Below are 25443 nucleotides of genomic sequence, written 5' to 3' on the forward strand. Positions count from 1 at the left end.
CAGTAAGATTCCTGTTCACTAAAATCCCAACAGGGTACTTCATAGTAAGGTTACCACTGCAAAGTTTTCCATTCATAGGTGATGAAGATGACGATCTAGAATAAAATCCATTGACGAAGAAATGGTTTGAAGGTGAAGAAATTGGGAAGGTGTTGATCCATTTGGGATGGAAGATTTTACAGATTGTCGAATGAATTTAGGGTTAATGTATCTGAATTGAATTGGATTTAAGTTTCAATCAAATGACCTATAAAATAACACTAATTCAAGACTTAGTGTATCATGTTGTCTTGTTCCTGTATGAGTATTCCAAATAAGTTTATCTGAGATTTGTTCAGGCTTGAGCATAAACTTGAATGAAATTTTGGGCATGATTTATATCCAAATCTAATTTAAGCCCGGAGTTTGTTGAGTCCAAATCACTTTCTGCAAAATTAATATTTAGGTTTTAGTTTTGTCCAATCCAATTTACAACCCTAACTCAAAATTTAACTTTGAAATTAGGGATAGATTCAAGCCAAATTGAGCTCAAGCTCGCTTTAAATTAAGGTGTTCGATATTAAAACTAAGTCGAACTCGTATTTGAGTTTAAATCGAGCTTTGAATTTGTTTCGATATTAAAACGATATTGTTTTAAATGTGTATTAGTTAAAACGATATTATCGTAATTGATTCGTATCAAAATTTTCAAGATAGTTAGTTTTATGAGTCGAACACCTCTACAACTCAAATTCAAAATAGTAAACTCTTAGGCTCAAGCTTGAGATCGAGCTAGAACAGCCTCGGCTAGATTCCTGCCCTATTTGACATGAATATTAGAAAATGGATTTATCATGCCTCTTAATATAATTAAGAGGTCAACATTATAAAACTTTAGTCATGCCAATTGACTTGTGAGTCAGTGATTCCACGACTTGAATTGTACAGTTTGGGATAGAATGTCTTCAATAAACAATATGAAGTGGTATAATTAATCAATTTTTCTCTCATATTCTGACTCCTGCGAGGATGTTTGTTAATTAAGTTTGAACTTGGATAGAACATTATGTAAATTTAGTACCAGAGATTATTTCAACAAGACATTAAGTACTAAAATACGCATCAGCAACATGTTGATGAGATACTGCAAACACATTAGAAGGACAGGAATTATTGCCCAGGTAAAGAAACTTGGCTGTCCTCCCATATAAAAACTTATGCAATCGGATAGGAAGCATCCATTGCAAGGCCACAAAGACCTTCCGCCGCATCAGCATCTTTCTTAATCCTCATATAACCATTCTCCCCCCAGGACTCGCCCCATGAATTCTTGATTAACCAGTATTCGGTTCCATCATCTGCTGTTCCGTATCCAATGATGGTGACCGCATGGTTTAAGGAAGTACCGCAATCTCCATCAAAAACGCCGCCACTGTAATATTTGATGCCGGAAGCATCGATAGCAACTGAGACAGGCTGCTTGGCTACAGCTTGTAGTAATGCTTTCTCACTATTGCTGGGTACCTTCTCATAACTCTGAATTTGAGCAACTGGTTCCATTTGTGTATCGCAAATTCCTTCTGTTTCCTGGTATACGTAATTCGATTCGGAGGTGAGACCTTTGTTGTCTATAATATACTCAAAGGCGTTCTCCATCAGTCCACCATTGCAGCCGTAATTGCCATTTGTGGAACAATCCAGCAATTGCTGCTCTGAAAGTGAGGTCAATGTACCCGTTTTGATCTGGGTAATGCCTTCCACGGCTGCCACCGCAGAAAATGCCCAGCAACATCCTATAAAGATATCAAGTAAGCATAAAAAAAGATGAGGAGATTGAAAGCATACAGGTAGAATTAGAGAGGTTTGTTTACTTACCACAATTGCCTTGGTCTTTAACCTCAGTTACGGCTCCATTTTCTCTCCAGTCCAGGCTACTAGGAGCTTCAGTAAGGCTTTGGTAGGTGAATGAAGTTGAGGATGTTCGTGATTGTGCAGGCATTGGCTTGTACCCAGTGCGTGAGGCAAGGAACTCCTCATCGGTTAAGTCTGCAAATTGATTGATGCTTAAGTTGTAACTCCGATTGCCCGCCTTGTTGAAGTTTTGAATGAATTCAAGATTTTGCTTGAAAATCTTGAATCGCATTTCCTTCTCTGCCTGGTCCTTGTAAGTGCGGCCATGCCGAACCATCCATTGCTCATGTTTCTCGTCCATGGCAGCTTCATGCAATGTGCGAGACATCGCAAGTGAAGCCCAAGAGCTCAATATCATAAACAGGGAAACAATGACATTTATGTTTAGTGTTAAAGCCATGGCTAATACACGAATGGTGTAGGATATGTAACAGTGAGATTTGCTGAATTGTAAGCTGTGAAGAACAAAGCCATCGCTAGTTACCTTATATAGCAACTCAATCTGAGGTGGATTTCCGAAGGGACCCATTTTCCAAGCATTTTCCACTAATTACCCCAAAATGTACGTATAGCGACCTGGAAGAATGCTGGTGAGGTGTGAAACTCTGAACCTTTTGTGCTGAAAAATATTATTGGGTTTGCTCCAACCACTATGGGTTGACCCATTCCATGCCCAATATAATATGGATTGACGTGCAATTACTACATTGCCCATGACAGTTATGAAAATAGTCATCTTGATTTAAAATACTCCAAACTGCCATAACTATACCCTCATCACAGAATACGTCAAATATATATATATATATATATATATATATATATATATATATATATATATACACACACACACTCCTACTTTCATCTTCTGTCTGGTTTTACAGAAGAAAATATATAGAAGACAGTACATGGTAAAACGCAAACAGTGTTGTGGAAAGGGAATTATCAAGCATCGTCTTCATCATCATACGCACAAAATTGCAATTAGGAACGCTATATTCTTTATCATGTTTATTAATTCTAACATTGATATCAGAGTCTGTGTTTCGTATGATTTTTTGTTGATGATTAAAGAAAAAATTGATGCCTACATTTCCATGCAATTGATCTTGTGCTATATGATTTTTGGCTTAAATTTTGTTAAAATTGGAATTTGGGGTTTAAGTTGAATTAATGCAAATTACACGAAATTGATGCCTACAATTATGTTAGGATGATTGTTAACGCTTGTTGCATGATTGGTTTTTGAATTGCGTTGAATAGAGCCCTAAATTGATGAAATCATAAGTCAAATTGCATGTAAATACCGTTATTATTTTGCTCTTGCGTCATCGGATTCTAGCAAGTTTTGACTAAATTTTTGGTTTGAGTACGATTGCTAATAGGAGCTCTCCTAAAGCCCCAACTTGTCATTGTCATTAGATGGCTGGAAGATGACTAATTGAAATGACCGATAGTTAGGGTTCTTGGGTGCTATAGGTTTGCAAGGTTGGGAAGACTAGATTACCCGGCTTGTTAGTTAATGTGTTGCCCAAACCCGTTGGTCAATAAGTCAACCCATCTGATCAATTGGATAGCTCAACCCGAGTCTTTACCCTTGGGTCGGTTGACCTTCAAAGGTTAATACCTGATCAACCAATGGTTAACAATCAACATTGATAGTCAATAGTCAACAATCAATAGTCAACATTGATAGTCAAAGTCAAAACTTTGACTGGCCATGCTCAAAGTTTGGCATCAACATGTGGTGACATGTGAAGATCCTTTTCTAGTGTGTGTGACATTATTACAGGCATAAGACAATTATTTCGACACATGAGAACATATGAAGCCTTCCCTTTAGCAGTGACAATGCATATAGGCTTGGGTTGGTGCATAAGCCTGTATGCACAATATCTTTTAATTTATTACCAGCTTATAAATTGTATAAAGTTGCTAGATCCTCCTCTTGGTCTCTATCAATGGTCAAATTTTGTTACGTCTTGCTCGCAAATACACGAATTGTCAAGTAATATAATAGATATCAATTCCATAGGAATTAGGAAATCAACCACAAAATAAGTCAAAGCTTGAGGATTAGCTAAGGAGAGTGTAATTAAAATTGAATTGTATGCTCGATTTTAATAAGTAACTACTAAAACTAAACTATGATAGCATAAAAGCAAGGCAACGAAATTTATTTTAGAGTTCTTATATCAATTTTCTAGGACTTCAGGTTTATTGATAATACACGCATAAGCTTGTAATTTAATTAGAACTGTTAAAGTAATCGAGATAATACTACCGATTGGATATCCTAAATTAACCTAATCCCCTTTGCGAGGTTGACTAAGTATATAATTTTTGACTAAGCTTCTACTTTCATGTAACCTAATCACTAATTACCCATTACGATTCATGATTCCAATTAATCCGTGAGGAGCTGACCTATTTGTAGCATTAGTAATCCAAGCTCAAAGAATGCATGTACTAACTCATTACCTATCTTTCGATATTCTACATGACCTACACACGTGCAAAAAAGGGCTCATTTCTTTATCACAAACATAAAATAACAATTCAATAAAGCAAATTATATTGATTTATAAAATAATAAAGTAATGTACTACAAACTTATGGGTAAATGGGTTCCCCTTAGTTCCTAAAATAAAGGAAAATTAGCCACTCATGATGAATATATGAATGCAATAACAAATATGAAGTATCATATTATAAATATAGAAGCTTATGTTTAAGTATAAATGTGTGTTCCAAAAGGTTGGTTGTCACTATCGTTGTTATTGTGTGCCACTGTAAGATCTCCTAGTGGCCTTCGGAATGCTTAAGCCACTGTAAGGCTTAAGCATATGTTTAAGCCTTCTCTCTCCCTGGAAGTCCCTCTAAATGAATGTTGGGTGCTTTTTATATCTCTCTTTTTCTTATGCATTTAGGAATCTTTGAAATCCCCTACCTGATTTCGTCTTACTGCCAAATCCGGGTCTCATGATTCTTTTTTTTTTTTTTTGACAGCTCTAGATTCTTTCCTCTTCTCTTTTTGTCCATGTCAGCTTAGTCTGTATGCAATCTGGAAACCCTTTTTTCAAAATTTCCTAATTTCTTCAAGTTTTTTGTAGCAATTCTTTCCTTTTTCGAAACAAAATAAAAATAAAAGGAAGACAATCTAATAAATATCTAATTAATAATGATAAATAAATAAAATCCTAATCTAGATTATCATTAAATGTAAAATTTTGACGTCTTTTTAACCCTATATGTGAGTGTATATTTTTAATGTAATAAATTTTGATAGGACTTCAAAAAGAGATGGTAGTTCTCTTTCTCTTTCTGTGTTGTGTAGGTTTGACTTGTCTTAGCTTTGTTTTTGGGTTATCCTTTCCCTATGGGGAGGATGTGTTTCGGTTGTTTTCGTATCTTTCTTTCAAATGGCTCGTTGTTTTTCTATTAATATACTCATTTACTTAAAATAAAAAGGTTGCTATCAACTTCGAGAATAATGAAGAAATATTAAGCCGGTCAATTAACCGACCACAAACTACTATAAAAAAGGTGGATGCCCAGCCATGTAGGTGCGTAGAGAAATCATGAAGTGTGTACTGTGTGAGCCAAAATAGAAAGTGAGTGTGTGAGTTTGAGTGCCGTGAAGTGAGCGGTGTGAGTAATTTGCCAAGTGTGCTTAGTGATTGTTGTGTATTAATAGAAAGTATGTGGGGTGGTTTTGTACAAATTTGTAATTGTTGTGTATTAAGAAAATTATTGTTTTCTAATTACCACTCTTGCTCAACATACCAAAGAGAATGATGATAATTTTGTTGATTGTAAAAGCCATTGTTAATTTGTAGTGAAAAACAAAGACACTTGTCGTCTCTTAAATAGCATCTAAGTTTGACCTATATTTGGGGGAGGAACTTATTTTCCAGGAATGTGTCACGAAATGCAGCAGAAAGTTGGCGTTCTGCTAAGCAACAGAACAAGAGTTTTTTACTATAGCGTGTATTTTGGTTATGTTAATTTATGGTCTTATGATTAATAAGAATACAGAAGTCGTTGAAGAACTTTAACTACATTTTCCCTTTTGAAAAACGTTTCTTGAAGAATCATAGTTAACAGAAATACTACATACCATTATCGAAGATCAAGGCTCTCGAGATGAGAAGAACAGAATGACTAATGTTATAAGTTATAACAAAACACTTTGATCTAAAAATTACGCAAGAACTCTGGAAGTTTGGAATCTATATCTCAGCACTACTGTAATGAATTCACCAGTAAGGAAGGGCATTGAGAAAGAAATCCGAGTAGAACTTGTAAAGTGTGAACGAACATTATAAGATTAGTTGAAGTCAATGAAAAGACGAAGAAAAAAGACAAGGTCGTCGTCTCTTTTGGTGTAATTTGTCGGCAGAATTGTTGTTACCAACATGCAAGTCTTTTCGCCTTCTCTTCGTTTCCATTGCTTTTGATATTATATAATTTATATTGTGTAACTTGGGGCCAAAGAAACCCAGTATAGTAAGTCTTTGCGGAAAGTTGGGAATTGGGACTAACAATTTTCTATGTTAATCAACAAAATCTAGTCCTATCAGTCGTTTCTTCTCAATCAGGCCGGCAATTTCGGTCCCAATTTTTTTCCTGGGTGGAGCTTCATATGAAATGTTAACGGCCAAAGGACTATTTCCCCCCCAAGTTTGGTTGTGTTTCCAAAGTTACACTCATAAGATTTGAAAAACCTAGTCTCATCCATTGATTAACTTAGGATTAAAATTTTTTGTTAGAAGTAAAAATAAAATCGTTATTTTATTAATAATATAAAAAATATATAAAATTTATTCATTCCCCCCTCTTAAGTTTAAAAAACTAACATTCCACTCTTGCTTAAAGTTTTCTAAGTTTTTAAAGCTTAGGGGACAATAAATGAATTTTATATTTTTTAATATTATTAATAAAATAACGATTTTACCCCTTACGTCTAACAAAATTCTAATGGTAATTATATCATGGTGAGACTTTGAGTTTTTTAAACCTTGCGTGTATAACTTTGTAAACGTAACTAAACTTGGGTGGGACATAGTAGTTTAGCAAATGTTAATACATGTTTTTGGTCACTGCAGGTGATCTCACAGTTGGGGTAACAACACTAAGATTCCTGTTCACCAAAATCCCAAAAGGGTACTTTATAGTAAGGTTACCAACACAAGTTTTCCATTCATAGGCCTCAAATTTTGAGTTAACAGAGACACCCTGGTGGGTAAGGGGATGAAGATGAGGATCTAGACAAAAATCCATTGACGAAGAATTGGTTTGAAGATGAAGAAATTGGGAGAATGAGGATCCATTGGCGATGGAAGATTTTACATATTGCCGTAAGAATTTTGGATTGATACATTTGAATTGAATTGGGTTTTAATCAAATGAACTATAAAATAACATTATTCTAGACTTAGTGTACATTATTGTTTTGTATCCGTATAATTATTTCAGATAAATTGATATAAGATCTGTTTCTGTTTGAACTTGAACATAAACTTGTATAAAGTTTTGGGCATGATTTTTGCCAAAATCCAGTTTAAACCTGAATTTTGTTGAGCCAAATCACTTTTCATGGACTAAATATTCAGGTTTTAACTTTATCTAACTGCAACTGACAACCCTAAAGTCTAAATTTGAAATGAATTATCACTACAATAAATTTTATTGAAGGTGACGAGAATTTATGTGCAACTATAAAAATCTTTCTTTAAAAATAAAAAATTTGTATTTAAAAATCAAATATTTTATATTAAATTGAATATTTGTGTCAGTGCATAGAAATTTAATTTATCATTGTACTTTATGATACAATTAAGGGCCAAAGCACTATTTCACCCCCAAGTTTTAGTGCACCCTAGTCACACCTATAGTGTTTGAAAAATCTGAAGTCTCACCTATGAGCTAACATATGTTAAAAAAATAAGGGCAAAATCGTTATTTTATTAATTATATTAAAATAATATAAAATTTATTATGCTTTTCTCCCACATTTTAAAAAACTAACAAATTTACCCATGTCTAAAGTTTTCTAACTTTCAAAAGTAACATTCCTCCCCCCCTCAAAACCTAGGGTTTATTTTTCAGAGGCTCTCCGGCCACTATCTCTAACCACTAGAGAAAGAGATTCAACCCACCATCTCATCATCACCTTCGAAGCTTTCAGATAATCCACTGAAAAGTTTTTGTCAATTCTAGATGAATCGACTGAGACAAGAGTCTTCATTGATTCAAATGAAACAACTTGTCTTCGTCACCTTTTCTTCCACCGGAGAGTAAAGATTTGGTGGCTGACGAGTAGTGGGTTGAAGTGTTATCATCGGTTGCCGGAGATGGTGGTCGAAGAATGTTTGGAAAATAATGCCTAGGTTTTTTTGGGGGGGAGAATGCTACTTTGGAAAGTTAGAAAACTTTAGGCAGGGGTGAAATTGTTAGTTTTTAAAACTCTAGGGAAAAATTGAATTTTATATTTTTTTAATATAATTAATGAAATGACAATTTTATCCTTGTTTTTTTAACGGAAGTTAGCCTATGGTGGAACTTCTAGTTTTTCAAACCCTATAGGTGTGACTTTGGGAATGCACTAAAACTTGGGGGTGAAATAGTCCTTTAGCCTACAATTAAGAGGTCAACATTATCAAACTTTAGTCATGCCCATTGACTTATGAGTCAATGTATCGACGACTTGACTTAGTCCAACTGGCCTTGAATCTAAAGCACAGTCTGGGATAAAAAGACTTCAATAAACAATATAAAGTGATATAACTAATCAAATTTTCTCTTAGATTCTGGCTCCTGCGAGCATGTTTATTAATGAAGTCCGAACTTGGATAGAAAATTATGTAATCTTAGTACCAGAGATGGTACAGTAGTGAACTTAATTCATTTTCAACAAGACATTTAATACCAAAATATATATGCATCAGCAATATATTGATGCAACACTGCAAAAGCACGGAAGGAACAGGAATTATTGGCGAAGTAAAGAAGCTTGGCTGTTCTCCCATATAAAAACTTATGCAATTGGATAGGAAGCATCCATTGCAAGGCCACAAAGACCTTCCGCCGCATCAGCATCTTTCTTAATCCTCATATAACCATTCTCCCCCCAGGACTCGCCCCATGAATTCTTGATCAACCAGTATTCGGTTCCATCATCTGCTGTTCCGTATCCAATGATGGTGACCGCATGGTTTAAGGAAGTACCGCAATCTCCATCAAAAACGCCGCTACTGTAATATTTGATGCCGGAAGCATCGATAGCAACTGAGACAGGCTGCTTGGCTACAGCTTGTAGTAATGCTTTCTCATTATTGCTGGGTACCTTCTCATAACTCTGAATTTGAGCAACTGGTTCCACTTGTGTATCGCAAGTTCCTTCTGTTTCCTGGTACGTGTAATTCGATTCGGAGGTGAGACCTTTGTTGTCTATAATATACTCAAAGGCGTTCTCCATCAGTCCACCATTGCAGCCGTTATTGCCATTTGTGGAACAATCCAGCAATTGCTGCTCTGAAAGTGAGGTCAATGTACCCGTTTTGATCTGGGTAATGCCTTCCACGGCTGCCACCGCAGAAAATGCCCAGCAACATCCTATAAAGATATCAAGTAAGCATAAAAAAAGATGAGGAGATTGAAAGCATACAGGTAGAATTGGAGAGGTTTGTTTACTTACCACAATTGCCTTGGTCTTTAACCTCTGTTACGGCTCCATTTTCTCTCCAGTCCAGGCTACTAGGAACTTCAGTAAGGCTTTGGTAGGTGAATGAAGTTGAGGATGTTCGTGATTGTGCAGGCATTGGCTTGTACCCAGTGCGTGAGGCAAGGAACTCCTCATCGGTTAAGTCTGCAAATTGATTGATGCTTAAGTTGTAACTCCGATTGCCCGCCTTGTTGAAGTTTTGAATGAATTCAAGATTTTGCTTGAAAATCTTGAATCGCATTTCCTTCTCTGCCTGGTCCTTGTAAGTGCGGCCATGCCGAACCATCCATTGCTCATGTTTCTCGTCCATGGCAGCTTCATGCAATGTGCGAGACATCGCAAGTGAAGCCCAAGAGCTTAATATCATAAACAGGCAAACAATGACATTTATGTTTAGTGTTAAAGCCATGGCTAATACACAAATGGTGTAGGATATGTAACAGTGAGATTTGCTGAATTGTAAGCTGTGAAGAACAAAGCCATCGCTAGTTACCTTATATAGCAACTCAATCTGAGGTGGATTTCCGAAGGGACCCATTTTCCAAGCATTTTCCAAGAAATACCGCAAAACGCACGTTTAGCGCCCTAGAATAATGCTGGTGTGAAACTTTGAACTTTTTCTTGGGTGGTTAGTGCTGAAAAACATATCAAGAGTTTATGTGGATGATGCAAGCTTAAGGATCAATGTATGGCTACAAAAGCTAAAGAAAAGTAACAAGTCTGCATCTTTTTTTATCAATTCTTCCCCGACTTCTACTTTTACATGGTTGTTGATTGGCAAGCCTCGGTATTTTTCGTAGCCAGGTCACAGGAAACTTAGCAGAGCTGATTTTCGTGTGAAAAGCATCCACATGTACATGTCTCCTTTGGAGCAATATACGCGTAATTGTCGTCATCAACATGAGATCATCTTGTTTGACTTGATGAGTTCTTCATTTGTTTAGCTAGCGTTTCATCCTCCGCAAGTTATGGCCAATTACAATAGTATGTTTTTTGTCATTAACTAGCCGTAAGTTGGAATTTGGGATTAACCCTTTTCCACGTTCATCTGAAGAAATCAATTTCAGATTAAGGTTAATTAGTTTGTATAAATTGCCAAATCCCAGATATGCCTGAATTGAGGATAAAAAAATGTTGTCCCTACAAGACCTGAAGCATTAAACATGAAAATAAATAACGGAGTTGGTGTTTGTCTTGGCTTGTATAAGGCATGGGTAACAGTCGTATAAGGGTGGTAAAGTGATTAATGAAACAGTGCTATTATACTGATAGGAGACAAGACGTATGCTATTCAAGCTTCGTCTCCAAAGATTCGAAGAGGGTTTTGCAGGAAAAATGTATGTTCATCTTTCTCCAAGCTATAATCTAATGTACGTTTCAGGATTGAATTTGTTATGGGTTGTCACATTGCACAGTCTACTTTGTATAAATGTCCCTATAGGATTTTTATAGTATCAGAGTCTTTTACTAATATCTTTATATAATTTTTCTACTTCTTCCATTGGAGAACACAAACATCGTTCTCAATGAGAGCTTAAGAACTTAAAAGGAGCATCTGATAGGTTTATATAAATGTAATTGTGTAATCTTAAATTAAGAGTTGAATAATAATATACAATATTATTCAAATGATTTATCCTCAATGAAATTAAAACATAAAATTTTTTTTAATAATATTTAGTAAATGAAAGTATTAAAAAAATCATATTCTAATAGCCAAAATAACATTTAAACCACCTATTATTTATTTCATAGACTCATACTTGAACAAGCACCCATTCAGAATCACAGAATTCATCATCCAGGACTTCGTCTGTTACTCCGAACAGCTTTTTTGCCTTGCTTTTTGTCAGTGCCAGCATCTCCTCATCCTCATTCTGCCCGGTTATCTGTCAAAGTGTTAAAAATGCATTGTCATCACTTTAAGCGGGTCTTTTAGTTAATATCAAATGCAGTAATAAAAAAAAAAAAATTAACAAATAATCTTTTTTACCTTAAACCAAACCCATCCTAATTGATGGGGAGTAAAGTCTCACTTCTAATAAGAATAATATAAGTAAGTGATATATAAGTTTAATAAATGGAACGTTAAGACAAACTAGTATATAAGTGTGGTAAATTGGATCTTAAAACAAATCAATTAGTTTTCTGTAATATGAGATCTAATATATTCTGACGTAGTATCAGACTTATATATCACTCACTAACATTATTCTCATTAGATATGTGACTTTACTCTCTAATACTCTTTTTAAAGTGCAATCATCGTAGACTTTCCTCAAGTGCAACCATCATCGGTTGTTACACTTGTCGTTTGACAGAGTCTGTTTGGATGGGTGTGTTGGATTTTTCAGATGTGAAACTTTACTCTCCAACCCCCTCCCTTCAGTGCAACTATCATAGGTTTTTAGACTCGTCGACCTCCCTCAAGTGGTACAACCATCATAGGCCTCCTTTAAGTTATACCACCATAGGTGTTTAGGCTTGTCGGCCTCCCTCAAGTGATACAACCACCATAGGCCTTCCTTAAGTGCACCCACCATAGCCTTCCTTCAAGTGTAACCACTATAAATTCTTAGGTTTGCCGTTTAGCTGAGTTTGTTTAGACGAGTGTGTTATCACTTGTATCCAATAATACTTTAGGGTGTTAAGCCCACAATCTGATTTATGCTCTAATACCATATTAGGAATACATTGGACTTATAAAAATGGAGATCGAAACCCATATTACACAAAACTAATTGAATTGTGTTAAAGTCCAATCTATTACGCTTATATATCACTTAACTCACTTTTATTAGACATAAAACACTTCTATTTTAGTCTCTAATACTAATGGATAACCATACAAAATAATAATAATAACGATGATTGAAAGAGAGACTTTACCTCAAACGCAGGTATGTCTGGCATGTCTATATTTTCATCAATGGACTCACCTGCAACTATGTTGAAAGTACACAATTGTATGATAGAATAATATGAATTTGAGTGAAAACAATCTACAGGCGAAAAGATTCCATGATGAAACACTTACCAGGTGATACTGTTGATGCACTTGTTGTCTCATAAACCCCACTATCAACACTCAGCTGTGATTCAGAATCATACTGAGATTCATCAATGGGTTCTACCAAGGCTGAGAATATCGTCTCATAGAATTCAAGCCTTAACTTCCTGCGTTGTTCATAGGAAGCAGCCTTTGAAGCACCAGGGACAAAATAACTGAAAAGCGGCTCTGGTTCTGAATCCTCCTCAGAGTATGCCTCTTCCTTTGTATCCTCCTCAGAATTACATTCATCAGTATCTATCCCTATGATTAAGATATCGTCTGTCTCTTCCTCTGTAGCTTCTTCAGGAGAATCATCATCTGCCTCTTCCTCTGTATCCTCCTTGGAGCAATCTTCAGAAGCATCATCTTCCTCTTCCTCTGTATCCTCCTCTTCATCCGACGTGTAAGAGACCGGATAATCAATGTCATGAGCCACCTCTTTCTTTGGCTCCTCCTCATGGTGGACTTCATAAATACAGAGTTTTGAACCATCAGATACTAGAATATCAACACTGTCATCAGCTCTCTCTTCTGTTGTTACATCATCAGATGACCGAGGGGGTTCTTTAAGCACTATGTCCCTATAAAAGTTGATCACATTGGCACTGATTGTCTGCAAATGGGTTTCAACATTTCTTATCTCCTGTCAAGAATGCAATCAATCAGACATATCTGTACTATCACATCATCTAACAATTTGATTGAAGAATGGGGAGAAAGTCTGTAAATTCTTTTTAATATTAATAAAATTTCAAACTGAAAACGTATTGCATCAATGCAAATTTTGATATTAACATGCCAATTCAAAAAAGAGCCCTTCAGAAGAGAAAAACCAATACCTGCCGCAGAACAACGTCAACTTCCAAGTACAAATCTTCTAACTTCTGGAACATGTTCTCAGCCCATGATATATTTTCACCTCTGTCATCCATAATGAACAAAATCAGCCAGATGCTGCCTGCCAGATCGATGCAAAAGAAAATTGTTAGTGCCTTCCTGAATTCACAAAGCTATAGTGATTGGGGCCTTGGTGAAAAATTTGAATACATTGGCAGAATACAACTTAACCAATTAATTGAAATTTAAGATGCATTATGGCCAACATTGGATTATCACAGATCAAAAGCACCAACCGAACAATTCTCTAGAATGGAATATCGCAGCGATTTGAAATTTCAATAAAAATGTCAGAAAAAATATCCCGGATTTACATAACAGCAGGGAAACTCCATGCCCACTAATAATGTGTTCAGAACAAGTTTATAGAAAGAAGCTAATTTTGATCAAACAACTAAGTTGAAAACCCCAAAATTTTAACGTCATCAAAGCATCATTCAGAAACAAAACCAGATTATAAACCAACTAACAAACAAATGTTTTAAGCACGCACAAGCTAGAAAAGAAAAACCTTCAAGTTGAATTTACCTAGAGGACAAAACCTGAAAAATCACAAAGTTTGAACTATTTATTAGGAGGTGGAAGACACAACACAAGTCTCTTTCTAGTAGTTCGAAGAAAAGTGAAAAACAACCTTATAGAGTTAAAAGCGAGATGGACTTCTGTTTTATCTATGTTTTGTTATGATTATGATGACATGGCAGCTTTTTATTTGCTCAGTATCTCTATATTTGACTGTTCTATCTATGTGAACCCGGACTTTGCATCCGGTTAGGTTTCTTGTTATTTCTTTGTTATTAAAAGGGATAAACTGAAAAAATGAAGCTATATCATTTTCATTATCCAAAGGGAAGCTTCCCCATATCTGAAAATTTGGTTTTTATTGTTTTATGATGTACAAATTTTCAAGTCACTAGCTTCTTCTTCACAAGAAAAGGCAAATTGATGAGATTTTTTAGTAAGGCAAGCTCTTAGAACTTGTGCTTATCACCAGGGACTTGAGTTTGGAAGAATCATCTGCAGCATTTGCTCTCCTTGTAATAATTTCCATATTCTTATGCAGACTTTGTTTCACCAAATTCTTCATCAATTTCCTTCCCCCTTGCGCCTCTCTCGGATTCACTGGCGACCCCATTGCAATTCTTCCTGTTTGTGGCCCGGAATGAGATCCCATCTTCGCCTGCCTTTCATCTTTAAACCATTGTAACAATTTCAATGCTCTCTTCTGCGCTAGAGGGCTCCCCACTAATGCTACTTCAAGAATGACATGGACAATTCCTGACTTGGCCATTTTGTCTTGCTGTGCTAAGCTTTGATGAGCTAAAATCATTAAAATGTACAATGAGGATTCTTGACATTTCGGCTTCTCTTCCCATGTCAAAATCTCCATCAAACTGTCCGGAACAAGTGGACTACCTTCCATAGCTTTCTTTCCCATTGATGTCACCACCAAGTTCCCAAGTGTTGCAAGTGATTTCTCTGAGAGCTCCTTTGCTGAACAAAGCTTCAACAGAGTGTTTACCACCCCATTAGAGACCAAAGGCCTTGCATTTTCCAACACTGCAGAGAGATTGTACAATGAACCAATGCACAACTCTTTAGTTTCCAGGCTTGATTCTGATTCAAGAATCCCCACCAGAAATGGGACAATTTCTGATAACGAAAGAGGGAATTGTTTATTCGCTAGAGAAGATAATGACAGCATCAATTCTGCGAATTCTCGCCTTGTCAATTTGTCAACTATATCAACATTCATTGGTAATTTTGTCAAGATTCCTGCCTCCACCATGAGAGCCTTGTTCCTGAATCAACAACAAAACAAAAAAATTAGGCGGAACCACAAACAACTCTTTGACTAATAAAATCCTAGATGAATAATCAACAACAATAACTACCCATTATTGCATACCATTCTAAAATAATTTCAGGGCCCTCAAGTATTAAACAATAAGATAGCCAAAACTGACAAACTAGCCATTAAAATACGGAACTTAATGCACAGAGAAGTCAATGAGATTCCAAGATTTAGATCTGTGTTGAAAGGTGAAGGTCAATAAATGAAATAATTCATTGCCCAAGTCAAGATCATGTGGAATCTGATCAACTAAACTATATATATAATGGGGTGTAAATTAATTTTTTATTAGAGACTGAACATATATGTCTAATATAATTGTCCCTCCGATTCCTCCTTAGTGGACAGCCACCGCACCTTGCGCTCTGCAGATTCAATGGCAAGCATTTTGTTGGGCGATGAACAGCAATGTGATTTTTTCATTCCAGAAAATTTCTACCCAAGGATACAGAGTGTTCACTGAAAATGATAAGCTTTCTTTCTTGTCATAATTTTACTAAAAAAATTTATGAATTATTGCTCTTTAATAGTCAAAGGTTATCTCAATTATAACAGAAGATTATTGGATGATGATCAAATCCTTAAAATTCTGCACTTTTTAAAATTCATATTCATAGATGGATGTGAAGGGATATTTAATTAGATAATACTTACGTGTAAGTTCCATTAGCGAGCTCGATCAAAGCCTGCACGGCTGCCCGGCGACGGCCAACCACCTCCGTGGCCACCATGGAGACCAACACATGAATAACTCCAAGCTCAGCCATCAACTTTTTAATCTTCACATCTTCTTTAGCAAATCTCTGTATTTCCAAGGCGGCCATCTCTTTCTCTTCCCAGCTTCCAAAGTGAAGCCTTTTCACTGACTTTTGTAACGCCACAGAAGAATCATCCTCAATCTGTTCTTTCTCCTGCACCGTAACTTGAATAACTTCTTGATTGATAGTCTTCGGTGCTGTTGATATATTCTTAATATCTTCAACATGTTCAGAGTCTGTGCATCGCTTCCGAGCAGCTTTCGATTGCAGGAAACGACGGATTCGAGAAAAAAATTGAAGCCTTTTGTTAGAAATTAACCAGATATTAGAAGAAGAGGTTGAAGAAGAAGAAGAAGAAGAAGAAGTAGACATACTTTGTGGTTAAGAAGGAGATCAAGACTGTTTAAAGGCTGTTTTCCTTATATAATACTAGGTTTAATTAATTCTCTTGACTTTAATGAGAGAGAGAGAGAGGGGAAAGGGAATATATATGAAAGAACAAAAGGACAAGGAAGAAGGAGACTTTGGTGCCGAGATGAGCAAAATCAGAGAAGCACATGCAGAAGAACAGTGTTGTCTCCCTGTTTAACTTACCCACAATTCCCATAATGCCCATCTATTACAGGTCCAATTTCCAAGATTTTTATTTCCTTATTTTAAATATTTTATTTAAAATTATTTAATTATATAATAATATATTATTTAAATATTTAATTAAATATTCAGAACGACGTATATATAATTGTATTAAATAAGGCTAAAAACTAAATGGAAGGGTACCAAATTTGACCTGTGAATTTGCCCAAATTAAGTTGAAAATATTGGTGGAACTGCAATATTGATATTTCTGATTGCTTCACGTAATCCAGTCTAAGTTTTATCATTATTTATCAATATATATTAATAAAATATGTATTTATTTTGAATATATAAATATATTTATATTTATATATATTATTATATAATTAAATATTATTTTATTTTTAATTTAAAATTATTTAATTAGATAATAATATATATATAAATATATATATATTTATATACTTAAAATAAATATACATAACTTTTTCTTTATCAATTTTGAGAATGAAACGGCGGCGCAACAGAAACCCAAAACAAATTTGTGCTTTAATGAGGTGTACCACAATTTCTACCTTCCCTTTTTAACTTCCAGTTTCTTACCAAAAATGAATATATGTCATTTATTAATAATTCAAGTGATTACTTGTTTCATTATTTACTAATTTTTTTTTTTTAAATTTCTGGGGTTTGGATCCATGCAAAGGTGGATTTGAGCCAAACTATTTAAGGCTCGAAACAATGTTTAGTTTAATCAAACTGAACTAAAATTTAAATTCTAACTTAATTTAAGTTAAAGAGTTTAATAATAATTTACTAATTTAATATTACTATTTACTAATTCATATTTAAACATAAAATAAATATTTTAGATTTGAATTAACTTTAGGTTGTCTCTTGTTAGGACTCATCTCAAATCCATAAATGGTTACAATTATTAATATATATTTTTATTAATTATTATGATTATTAATAACGTCTAATCAAATAATTTTTTCATTCTTATATAAATGATGGATGTTTACACATTGTCAAAAATCTCATAAATGGTAGGCAAAACTCCATGTGGCACACCAAGTCGCCAGAGCTTCCATCACGTGCGAAATGAAATATCAAAATTGGAAGGGGACACCACTAGACAAAGGTGGATGAAAGCAGCAGTCAGAGATAAGTGTTTGTGTCAATGTCCACAACAAACAAGAGCACTAAGAAATGAGAAAGCCAGTTACTGGACGATTCTTTCAGCCACAAACACCGTCTGATTATGATTCTTTTGAACAAAAAGAGTAAGTTAAACCCACATAATTTCTGCAAGACTTGGAAACGAGCTAACTGTTGCTTTTCTTGCCTTTTGTGAAGTGAAGCTTCCCATAAAGTTCTGAATTTTACATATATATATATATATATAGATAAGCATATGTTTCAATGTAGAAAGGCAATGGAGTTTCCTCGTAACAGGGCTTAAGTTTGACTTGATAATTATTTGGAATGGTTGCCATTTAACAGAGAAAGACCTAAGATTTTGTGGGCTGCAAAAGATTTTTTAGGCTGCCTAATGCTTTGTTGAAATTTCTTTGGTTCAAAAGTAACTTTAGTTTATTAAAAGTTTATTACCAATTTCAAAGGGAAAAGCAGGAAGAAAGAAAAATGTACTCCATTGTGGATGAAATTCAAAGTCTTGCATAGAATGTCGTCTCATTATGAATGATGATAAATGTTTAGTCAAAAGGAAACTTAAAATAGAGGTGGGTGGGAGAAGATGCAAAATGCATGGCCAAGCCAACAGCTTGGCTTGTTGATAAATGACAATTTTGATATTAAAATGGTCCTTTTTCAAAGAGTACTTTCAGTGTCAAGAAAAATGGCGTGCAGGTGCTGCCTCTGTCTCTTTTTCAAGTCTTCGGGCCCAGGAACAGCGTCATTCATTCGATACATAAAGCTCTTTTAAGTTTTAAGGTTATCTTCACTGTAGATTAACGTGCTTCAATGTACCATTCAAGTGCGTTAATAAAAGAAAAAAGAGAAATTTAAAAACAAAAACAGTGCACCAGCCGGGAATCGAACCCGGGTCTGTACCGTGGCAGGGTACTATTCTACCACTAGACCACTGGTGCTCGTTGTTATGCTGGCATGATATAATTAGAATTAACGAAAGCTTTACTATGTCCATGGAAGAGTTGAAGAGATATTTCACGTATGCAAAGGCTGTACAAGTACAACCGATTCAAGAAACTAAAGCTGAAAATATACGATAATTTAGACGTTTATTTGAATTCGTTTTGAACAGTTGATAAGGTAATGACAAATAAACAATTCAGAGGAACTTGATTAGAAACTGCATTCTGGAAAAATAAATTGGTCTAGAAAAGAAATAAAACTTCGATTCCATGCAAGATTGAAAAAGTTTCAATTCTTACAGTGCTGCAACAAGCTGTGCAACTATTGGAGGAGTAACCGACTAGTGTCATCTGAGAAAATTGAGAAACAGAGCCCCGAATTTGGTGGGGTAAAATCCTGAGGTTGTTCACTGCTTCCACTGCTGTTTGAGTTTGCAAAATCAGCTTCATTATAAATCCTGTCACCGAAATGCCATGTCAAATAAATGAAGAAAGCTAAATGAGACAGGCATTGAAAGTTACTCTACTTATTCAACAGCTTATTTCCAGGAAGAATCACTAATCTGATTACCTTTTGTGAGCTAAACCATTGTGAAGATGGCTTCAAATCACTGGAGGATTAAGCACAAGGGCAGGGAATCCGACTGAGTAATGAAAGTTCCACTTCTTCAAGTCTGCAAATCAGTGGTGGACCTAGAAATGATATTTAAATGGGTCAATATTACAGTAATATAAATATATTTTAAATTAAAATAAATATAAATATTTATATTAATATATATAGTAAGGCTCACAAATATTAACACAAATATTTATTTTGAAAGAGGGTTGATAATGTTATGAAGAAAGGGATAAACAAGTAAGAAACATAAATGATTCTTTCATATAAACTGTCTGTATTACTTGTTTATAACATTAGATTCAAGTCAAACTAAATTTGTGCTTAACTTGATTCGAGTCAATCCTGCACTATCATCTATAGCTTTACCTGAGTAACTGTCCTCCCAAATCCAAGTATAAACAACATTAAATTTGTCATGCCAGAAAAATCAAGTCAATTAATTAACATTAATACATTAATCTCAATTGGAGTTACAAATCTAAAGACACCCACAAATAGAAGTAAAAAACTAAGCAACCCATGTATGCAGTTGAGGTGTAAAGCCCATTAAACGAGTTAGCATTAGAAACAAGAGGATATCTGATAAAAACAAGAGGATACCATTAAATGGCCAGCTCACAGAATTTGTGCACCCACGCAATGAAATCATAAATTTTACTCTAAACCTAGTTTTCCTTCTTCTACTTATTCCCACTCACTACTTACAACTTCATGCCTACCATCAACCTAATAAGAAGGTAGCACAATATACTAAATAACATTAACTTTTTTAATACTTCGGGCAACCAACTCACCTTCATCCCAACCATCCATCAAACCACTGCCAGACTTAGAACTACCCATTTATAATAACAACAGCTCTGCACAACAATAACAGTAAAAGTGAAACACTTGAATAACGAAAGACAGGGTTTTAGAATATTTTGCTTTGAATCCAGAATGAGAATTAAAAACAGTTTAAAAAAACTCTGTAGAGTTAAAATTTTCAAATCTCTCTAATTTTTTTAGGGTACAATCAATTTCTCCACTAATCAAACCCTAGAAAGAACAAAATTCAAATTACCTAAAGCAATATAACAACATTCTTTCTTTATAACATTGCATACAAACAATCTCTGTTTCATTTCCTTCTACATTTCCGGATCTTTATCCATTTCTGGCGCTTATAAACTGCATTTCTCTCGGATTTCCACTTTCGAAATCTTTGTCGATCCTTCAACCAAACATTATAATCCTTCCCTCGCTTGCACTCAATAAAGTCGACTAAATCATCTAAGTCAGACAATCTTTGAGAATCTTCAAGCAGACACTTCAGAAAAGCCTCACCATTGCAGGCTTCAACTGTTTCCTCTTCTATAGCTAGATTAGATTCAATCACATTCCTGAGAAAGGCATTTTCTGTAATTTCCCTAGATTTGTCTCTGTTTCTTTGATTGATATTTGTGTGAGATCTCTTGCTGTGTTACAAAACAAAAGAACAACGCAAAATTATGGAGATGAATGGCAGTACAACAGTACAAGATCTTAAAAAATCAAATCACTTTATGACAAGGTTCGAGAAATAATATAAGGGGATGAGATAGAAGAAACAACAGAACAGCAGAATTTAGGATTTCCAAGATATTATCATAAGTACATCATTATTTTCATTTGAAAGCTCTCCCCAATAGCCATAAGAGCTATATATGAGAACCTTAGAAGTGTCCAAAGTTTCCATTGTATATAATTAATCACTGTCCATGATAAGGCTAACACTAATCCACAGAAAACCTGATCTCCAGAAAAAAAAAAAAAAAAAAACAATAACAGCAACAATAATAAGCTAAAGAAAATCAAAAAACCAAAGAAGTCCCTAAGTATTACACAAAAATCCAACATGTCTTTTGGTCTTATAAAAGCAATCATCAGAGAAGTTACCATATTCGTTGAGTAATGCATAATAGTTAAATTAACATTGAACAAGATAGGAAACCAAAGATATAAACTAGGGAAATGAAATTAAGTATAAGAACTAGTTCATGCATAACTGACAAGTAAGAAAATCAGTACATAGGTTTGTTGGGGTAATAAGTCTTAAAAAACCCCATCACACAGGACAAGGGCCATGATAACAACCTGTCATGCAGAAAAAGATTGGCAATGCACATTTGGACGACCATAAGTCTTATATAAGTAGCAAATATTACTTTTTTAAAGTAAAAGTTAATCAGCAAAGTTCTAGCCTTCCGCTTTTTTGTTACGGGGTGCATCCTCATGAAATAAAAGGTAAACTAGAAACTTATAATTTTCAGAAATTGTGCTGCAATTGTGGTGTTGATTCAGAGACTTTGCATCACAACAAAGTATTTTGATGCTATTATCTTCTAAGATATTATAGAATTGCTGATAGCAAAATATTTGCAATAATAAGATACATTTTTTCTTTTGAAAATATTGAATGAATCAGAGTTTTTGGTGTAATCTTTGTTTGATGGTGATTCGAAATTTGTTGATGATTTGAGTGAAGGTTGTTGTATGGTAAGAATTTTGTAAACCGTCATAACTGGACCAATCTGAACAATTTTCTTGATCTGTTTTAATTTGCTTTCAGTTGAAGAAGGGTCTGGTACAATTGGGTGTCTAAAGGGAAAATAACAGTTTGGTTTGGTTCCATTCTGACCAAAAACCAAATCCAGTGACTATAACAAGCACAAGAGCTAAATTAATATGCCAACACATAGAAACTTGGAAAAATAAATCCAATGTTTGTCAAAATAATTACAAACAAACCCCGAATAAAATTTATGCAGATAGCAACTATGAAGACAAAAGAATAACTTTAAAACTCAATACAAATAAGATGTACCTCAAGAATGTTGTCTGCATCTTTTGAAATTTTGATGCAATTGTTTTGCTTGACTTCTGCTCCAGCAAAGCCTACAACAATTGACTATGAAGTTAAAGCAAGGCAGGAAAAGGGAGAAAGGAAATAGGAGAAGTGATTTAGGCAAGACATAAAACTCACCTCTCCCGCTTTATCAGAAGATCTAGATGAAATGGTTTCCAATCCAGAAGCAAACAGTGGTGACAGAGCATCTAAGTCACCCTCTTCAAAAACAAATAGATCCAACAATGACATCATTATAAATAAGCAGTCCTTAACTAAAAAATCGAGTCCAACAACATAACTTAATGAGAGCAAGCCCGAAAAATGCAGAAACATCCACTTGGATTCTTTATGTCTCATTGAGTGAGTTTTCATTACATCAAACACAAACTTCTGAATTGGTAGACAGTTATTGAATTGCCGAAAACAACCAACAAGATGCCTTATAAATTCATATTCCTTGCATAACAGAACATCCTGCAAAGTTTTCAGACAACCTGAATTGCTGCTGTGCCTCAAGCACCAAATTGCTTGCAACATAGAACTACTCATTAACTTCAATAAAGAAGCCAGAAGACATATATCTTGGGGACTTTTGACCTCAATACACCACAAAGTATCATGCATATTATCGAAATTGCATCTCTGTACAATGGAAATTAATATTGACATGATTTTATCTTTGTATGATCCATCAAAAACATGTAGGCTCTGCTTTATATATGCAATAGAGGCATCCACCAGGTCAGATTTTCTTCTACAAGCTTTATCAGTTGCATAACAATGCAAAGATTCATTAAGCTTTGTAACTACACGATCAATTTTGTCTTTCGTAGCTGGCTGAAGATAGGATTCAAAAGCCAGTTGACTGCTTCCAAATATACACGACTTGACACTTGAACTGTTACTACCTACAGAAGGGTCATCCATATGCAAATTCGAAAAGTGGCTTTTGTACAAGATAATGGATCTCTCCAGTGCTGTCAGGTAGCAATCCATGATTCCAAGATCTAAACTCAAATACTCAGAACGAATGCTAACCCCAACTGCTTCAGAGAGCAATAAAATCAAATATGCCTGAAACATTTTTGGTGCAGAATGCATGATAGGGTTAAGAAGCAATGATAAGGATACCATCAGGCTCATCTCAGGAGTCCTAAAATCTTTGCCAGGCTGCCAAAATAAACCGTTGACAAAACATTCAAAAGATTTGTCACCAGAAGTCAACAGAATAAAATGTGCAGCAATCACCTCCATCACAGTTCCAATATCACCATGACCAAAATGGCACATGAATAGCGTTTCACTTGTTGAAGACAGAGAATCAATTAGCATAAAATACTCCCTCAATGACTTATGCATTAGTAGCTCATCCGCAAATACCTAAAATCAAAACTTCAACATTAAGACTCATGTTTAGCACATATTATATAACTCAATAAAATAGAACATAGCCCTTTCAATATTAACTGCAAATAAACCTTTTGATAGACTTTACAGTAAAGAAAAAAGTGTTTTGAATCACAATGTAAAGTACCTGCAGCAACACACATGTGGAATCAACATGTGTGATTGAATTTTTCCCAGTTTTTTCATTTAATTCTACAGAAATCAAAGTGCGAAGAATGGAAAGAAGAAGCCGGCCTTTTTCAATTAAAAGACTTTGGCTAGACACCAGCAAGTTCAGGAAAACCATACAACATCTCAAAAGCAAGGCCAATTCTTGAAGTGATGCCAATGCTTGTCCACAGAGAAACTCTTTAAATCTACCATCAACTTCGTTAAACAGAACATCAGCAAGGCTACATATGTCATTGTTATTTAACTCGGCTTCAAACGAAGACGAATTTATCAGTAGGTAATATAATCTCTTCAAGATTGGAAGCTTTAGTCCCTGAAATTTTAGAAATTTATAAGCAAAAAGAAAGTCATGAATAAGACAAGATGTGAAGAGAGAGATGGGAGACCTGTGGAGAATTAATTACAGAGATTAGGTTTGCAGTAGAAGATGTCGATTCGGTGAAATTCTTCTTCTTCTTCAGTCGTTTGGGAGCCATTTGCACTAGAGCTTTAGAGGAAGAACAAAGCCCAGGTCTTGATTTTTGTTGTCGGCGGTTCTCGTTTTCTTTTAAAGAATTATTGGTGGAAATTTCCAGATTTCAATTGCCAGTTTTCTCCAAAATGGTTCGTTTTCTTTGCACTGTATTGTTTAATGGGAGAAAGTTACCTACCACCCCTATCTTTTTGCCACTACTCAAACCCTAGAAAGAACAAAATTCAAATTAACTAAAGCAATAAAATTACATTCTTCAAGCTTCCAACACTTTAAGAGAAGAAAATTCTATCGAACAGTTAACTACCAAGCCAATTTGAAACCCCAACCCGTAGATTATAAAACCTGACCAACAAATGCAACACTAGAATCTAACAGCAGACAAAATAAGCACTCTTGAGAACCACGAGGACAGATATCTTTCTATGCCCAACCTCAGCTTTGGCTAATTAGTTTCCAACATCGATTAATCTTAATTGGTTATCAAAATTTTGATATATATAATGAAGACCCTTCCACCCATCTCATCCACTTGAAAAATCAGGTAAAAGTTACTGATTCTACAATCTACAGGATAAAACAAAAATCAAACCTAGCTTAAATGAGCGGAAATAATTAAATTAATACAAACAAGGAAAACAAGAATTCCGAACAAACCAGAAAGATTAAAAGGATTTCCTCATTCCAAATGCAAACAAAGAAATCCTCGTCCAGGAATTGCTGAGTATATTAACCAAGAAGCAGGGCATAGGAGTTGCAGTAATTTAAGAAAAAGAAGACGTCAACAGAGAGAACGTGTGAGTTGTGAGGCTGCAGAGATAGATTATAATTTTTTGGCTGAATATGTAGAGGAATGAAATGCCGGCGAATTCGATGGCGGTGGAAACAGCGATTGCGTTTTGAGAAGAAGCGAAGATGTTCCCCTGGTATGTTACCATGTAGTCCTTAATATTTAAACGAATTACCATTTACTTTTCATTCCCGCTCAAACCATAAATTAACCATAAATTTTTTTCTTTTTTCAAAAT

At 34.9% G+C, this 25443-nt stretch overlaps 5 protein-coding genes and 1 non-coding gene across 14 annotated transcripts; all 6 read right to left on the reverse strand.

The window, feature by feature from the left end:
• Positions 1-1011: 1011 nt before the first annotated feature.
• Positions 1012-2343, reverse strand: LOC123193470 (zingipain-2-like). The gene is made up of 2 exons (XM_044606483.1): positions 1855-2343; positions 1012-1772 (listed from the first exon to the last, which is right to left on the reverse strand). Exons 1-2 carry the CDS (start codon positions 2288-2290, stop codon positions 1195-1197), a joined length of 1014 nt encoding a protein of 337 aa, XP_044462418.1. The 5' UTR covers positions 2291-2343; the 3' UTR covers positions 1012-1194.
• A 6333-nt stretch (positions 2344-8676) lies between these two features.
• On the reverse strand, positions 8677-10078 carry LOC123193480 (zingipain-2-like). Its single transcript, XM_044606492.1, has 2 exons — positions 9590-10078; positions 8677-9507 (listed from the first exon to the last, which is right to left on the reverse strand). The coding sequence occupies exons 1-2, from the start codon at positions 10023-10025 to the stop codon at positions 8930-8932; spliced, it is 1014 nt and encodes a 337-aa protein (XP_044462427.1). The 5' UTR covers positions 10026-10078; the 3' UTR covers positions 8677-8929.
• A 1245-nt stretch (positions 10079-11323) lies between these two features.
• Positions 11324-14236, reverse strand: LOC123193481 (nucleolin-like). Of its 5 annotated transcripts, none has more exons than XM_044606495.1 (5): positions 14094-14236; positions 13508-13626; positions 12654-13311; positions 12506-12561; positions 11324-11505 (listed from the first exon to the last, which is right to left on the reverse strand). In XM_044606495.1, the coding sequence occupies exons 2-5, from the start codon at positions 13598-13600 to the stop codon at positions 11374-11376; spliced, it is 939 nt and encodes a 312-aa protein (XP_044462430.1). In that variant the 5' UTR covers positions 13601-13626; positions 14094-14236; the 3' UTR covers positions 11324-11373. The 5 variants fall into 5 exon arrangements, with proteins under 5 accessions (XP_044462430.1, XP_044462432.1, XP_044462429.1 ...); XM_044606497.1 differs by lacking the exon at positions 14094-14236 and adding an exon at positions 13802-14085; XM_044606494.1 differs by lacking the exon at positions 14094-14236 and adding an exon at positions 13737-14085 and having other exon boundaries at positions 12506-12555.
• A 141-nt stretch (positions 14237-14377) lies between these two features.
• Positions 14378-16696, reverse strand: LOC123193479 (U-box domain-containing protein 7-like). The gene is made up of 2 exons (XM_044606491.1): positions 16075-16696; positions 14378-15367 (listed from the first exon to the last, which is right to left on the reverse strand). The coding sequence occupies exons 1-2, from the start codon at positions 16548-16550 to the stop codon at positions 14521-14523; spliced, it is 1323 nt and encodes a 440-aa protein (XP_044462426.1). The 5' UTR covers positions 16551-16696; the 3' UTR covers positions 14378-14520.
• Positions 16697-18800: 2104 nt separating this feature from the next.
• TRNAG-GCC lies at positions 18801-18871 on the reverse strand. Its single transcript has one exon. It is a non-coding gene; the product is annotated as a tRNA-Gly (tRNA).
• Positions 18872-20392: 1521 nt separating this feature from the next.
• On the reverse strand, positions 20393-25329 carry LOC123193586. Of its 5 annotated transcripts, XM_044606630.1 has the most exons (7): positions 25073-25329; positions 24330-24623; positions 23900-24256; positions 23614-23745; positions 22501-23535; positions 22342-22412; positions 20393-20953 (listed from the first exon to the last, which is right to left on the reverse strand). In XM_044606630.1, exons 2-7 carry the CDS (start codon positions 24417-24419, stop codon positions 20617-20619), a joined length of 2022 nt encoding a protein of 673 aa, XP_044462565.1. In that variant the 5' UTR covers positions 24420-24623; positions 25073-25329; the 3' UTR covers positions 20393-20616. The 5 variants fall into 5 exon arrangements, with proteins under 5 accessions (XP_044462565.1, XP_044462563.1, XP_044462564.1 ...); XM_044606628.1 differs by having other exon boundaries at positions 22501-23745; positions 24330-24562; XM_044606629.1 differs by having other exon boundaries at positions 22501-23745; positions 24348-24623.
• Positions 25330-25443: the final 114 nt, after the last annotated feature.

The sequence above is a fragment of the Mangifera indica genome, chromosome 12 (assembly GCF_011075055.1).
Source record: "Mangifera indica cultivar Alphonso chromosome 12, CATAS_Mindica_2.1, whole genome shotgun sequence".
NCBI lineage: Eukaryota > Viridiplantae > Streptophyta > Magnoliopsida > Sapindales > Anacardiaceae > Mangifera > Mangifera indica.

What these genes read in the sequence shown, in the direction of transcription:
- LOC123193470 (XM_044606483.1), bottom strand. Translation starts at nt 2,290, where the DNA reads ATGGCTTTAACACTAAACATAAATGTCATTGTTTCCCTGTTTATGATA. An exon ending in TAAAGACCAAGGCAATTGTG is followed by an intron (nt 1,773 to 1,854) that starts GTAAGTAAACAA and finishes ATATCTTTATAG; the next exon opens with GATGTTGCTGGGCATTTTCT.
- LOC123193586 (XM_044606628.1), bottom strand. Translation starts at nt 24,419, where the DNA reads ATGGCTCCCAAACGACTGAAGAAGAAGAAGAATTTCACCGAATCGACA. An exon ending in CCACATGTGTGTTGCTGCAG is followed by an intron (nt 23,746 to 23,899) that starts GTACTTTACATT and finishes TTTTGATTTTAG; the next exon opens with GTATTTGCGGATGAGCTACT. An exon ending in ATGCAGACAACATTCTTGAG is followed by an intron (nt 20,954 to 22,341) that starts GTACATCTTATT and finishes TTTGTAACACAG; the next exon opens with CAAGAGATCTCACACAAATA.
- LOC123193481 (XM_044606493.1), bottom strand. Translation starts at nt 13,773, where the DNA reads ATGTTGGCCATAATGCATCTTAAATTTCAATTAATTG. An exon ending in TTGACGTTGTTCTGCGGCAG is followed by an intron (nt 13,312 to 13,507) that starts GTATTGGTTTTT and finishes CATTCTTGACAG; the next exon opens with GAGATAAGAAATGTTGAAAC. An exon ending in CAGACATACCTGCGTTTGAG is followed by an intron (nt 11,506 to 12,505) that starts GTAAAGTCTCTC and finishes ACACTTTGACAG; the next exon opens with ATAACCGGGCAGAATGAGGA.
- LOC123193480 (XM_044606492.1), bottom strand. Translation starts at nt 10,025, where the DNA reads ATGGCTTTAACACTAAACATAAATGTCATTGTTTGCCTGTTTATGATA. An exon ending in TAAAGACCAAGGCAATTGTG is followed by an intron (nt 9,508 to 9,589) that starts GTAAGTAAACAA and finishes ATATCTTTATAG; the next exon opens with GATGTTGCTGGGCATTTTCT.
- LOC123193479 (XM_044606491.1), bottom strand. Translation starts at nt 16,550, where the DNA reads ATGTCTACTTCTTCTTCTTCTTCTTCTTCTTCAACCTCTTCTTCTAAT. An exon ending in CTCGCTAATGGAACTTACAC is followed by an intron (nt 15,368 to 16,074) that starts GTAAGTATTATC and finishes TTGTTGATTCAG; the next exon opens with GAACAAGGCTCTCATGGTGG.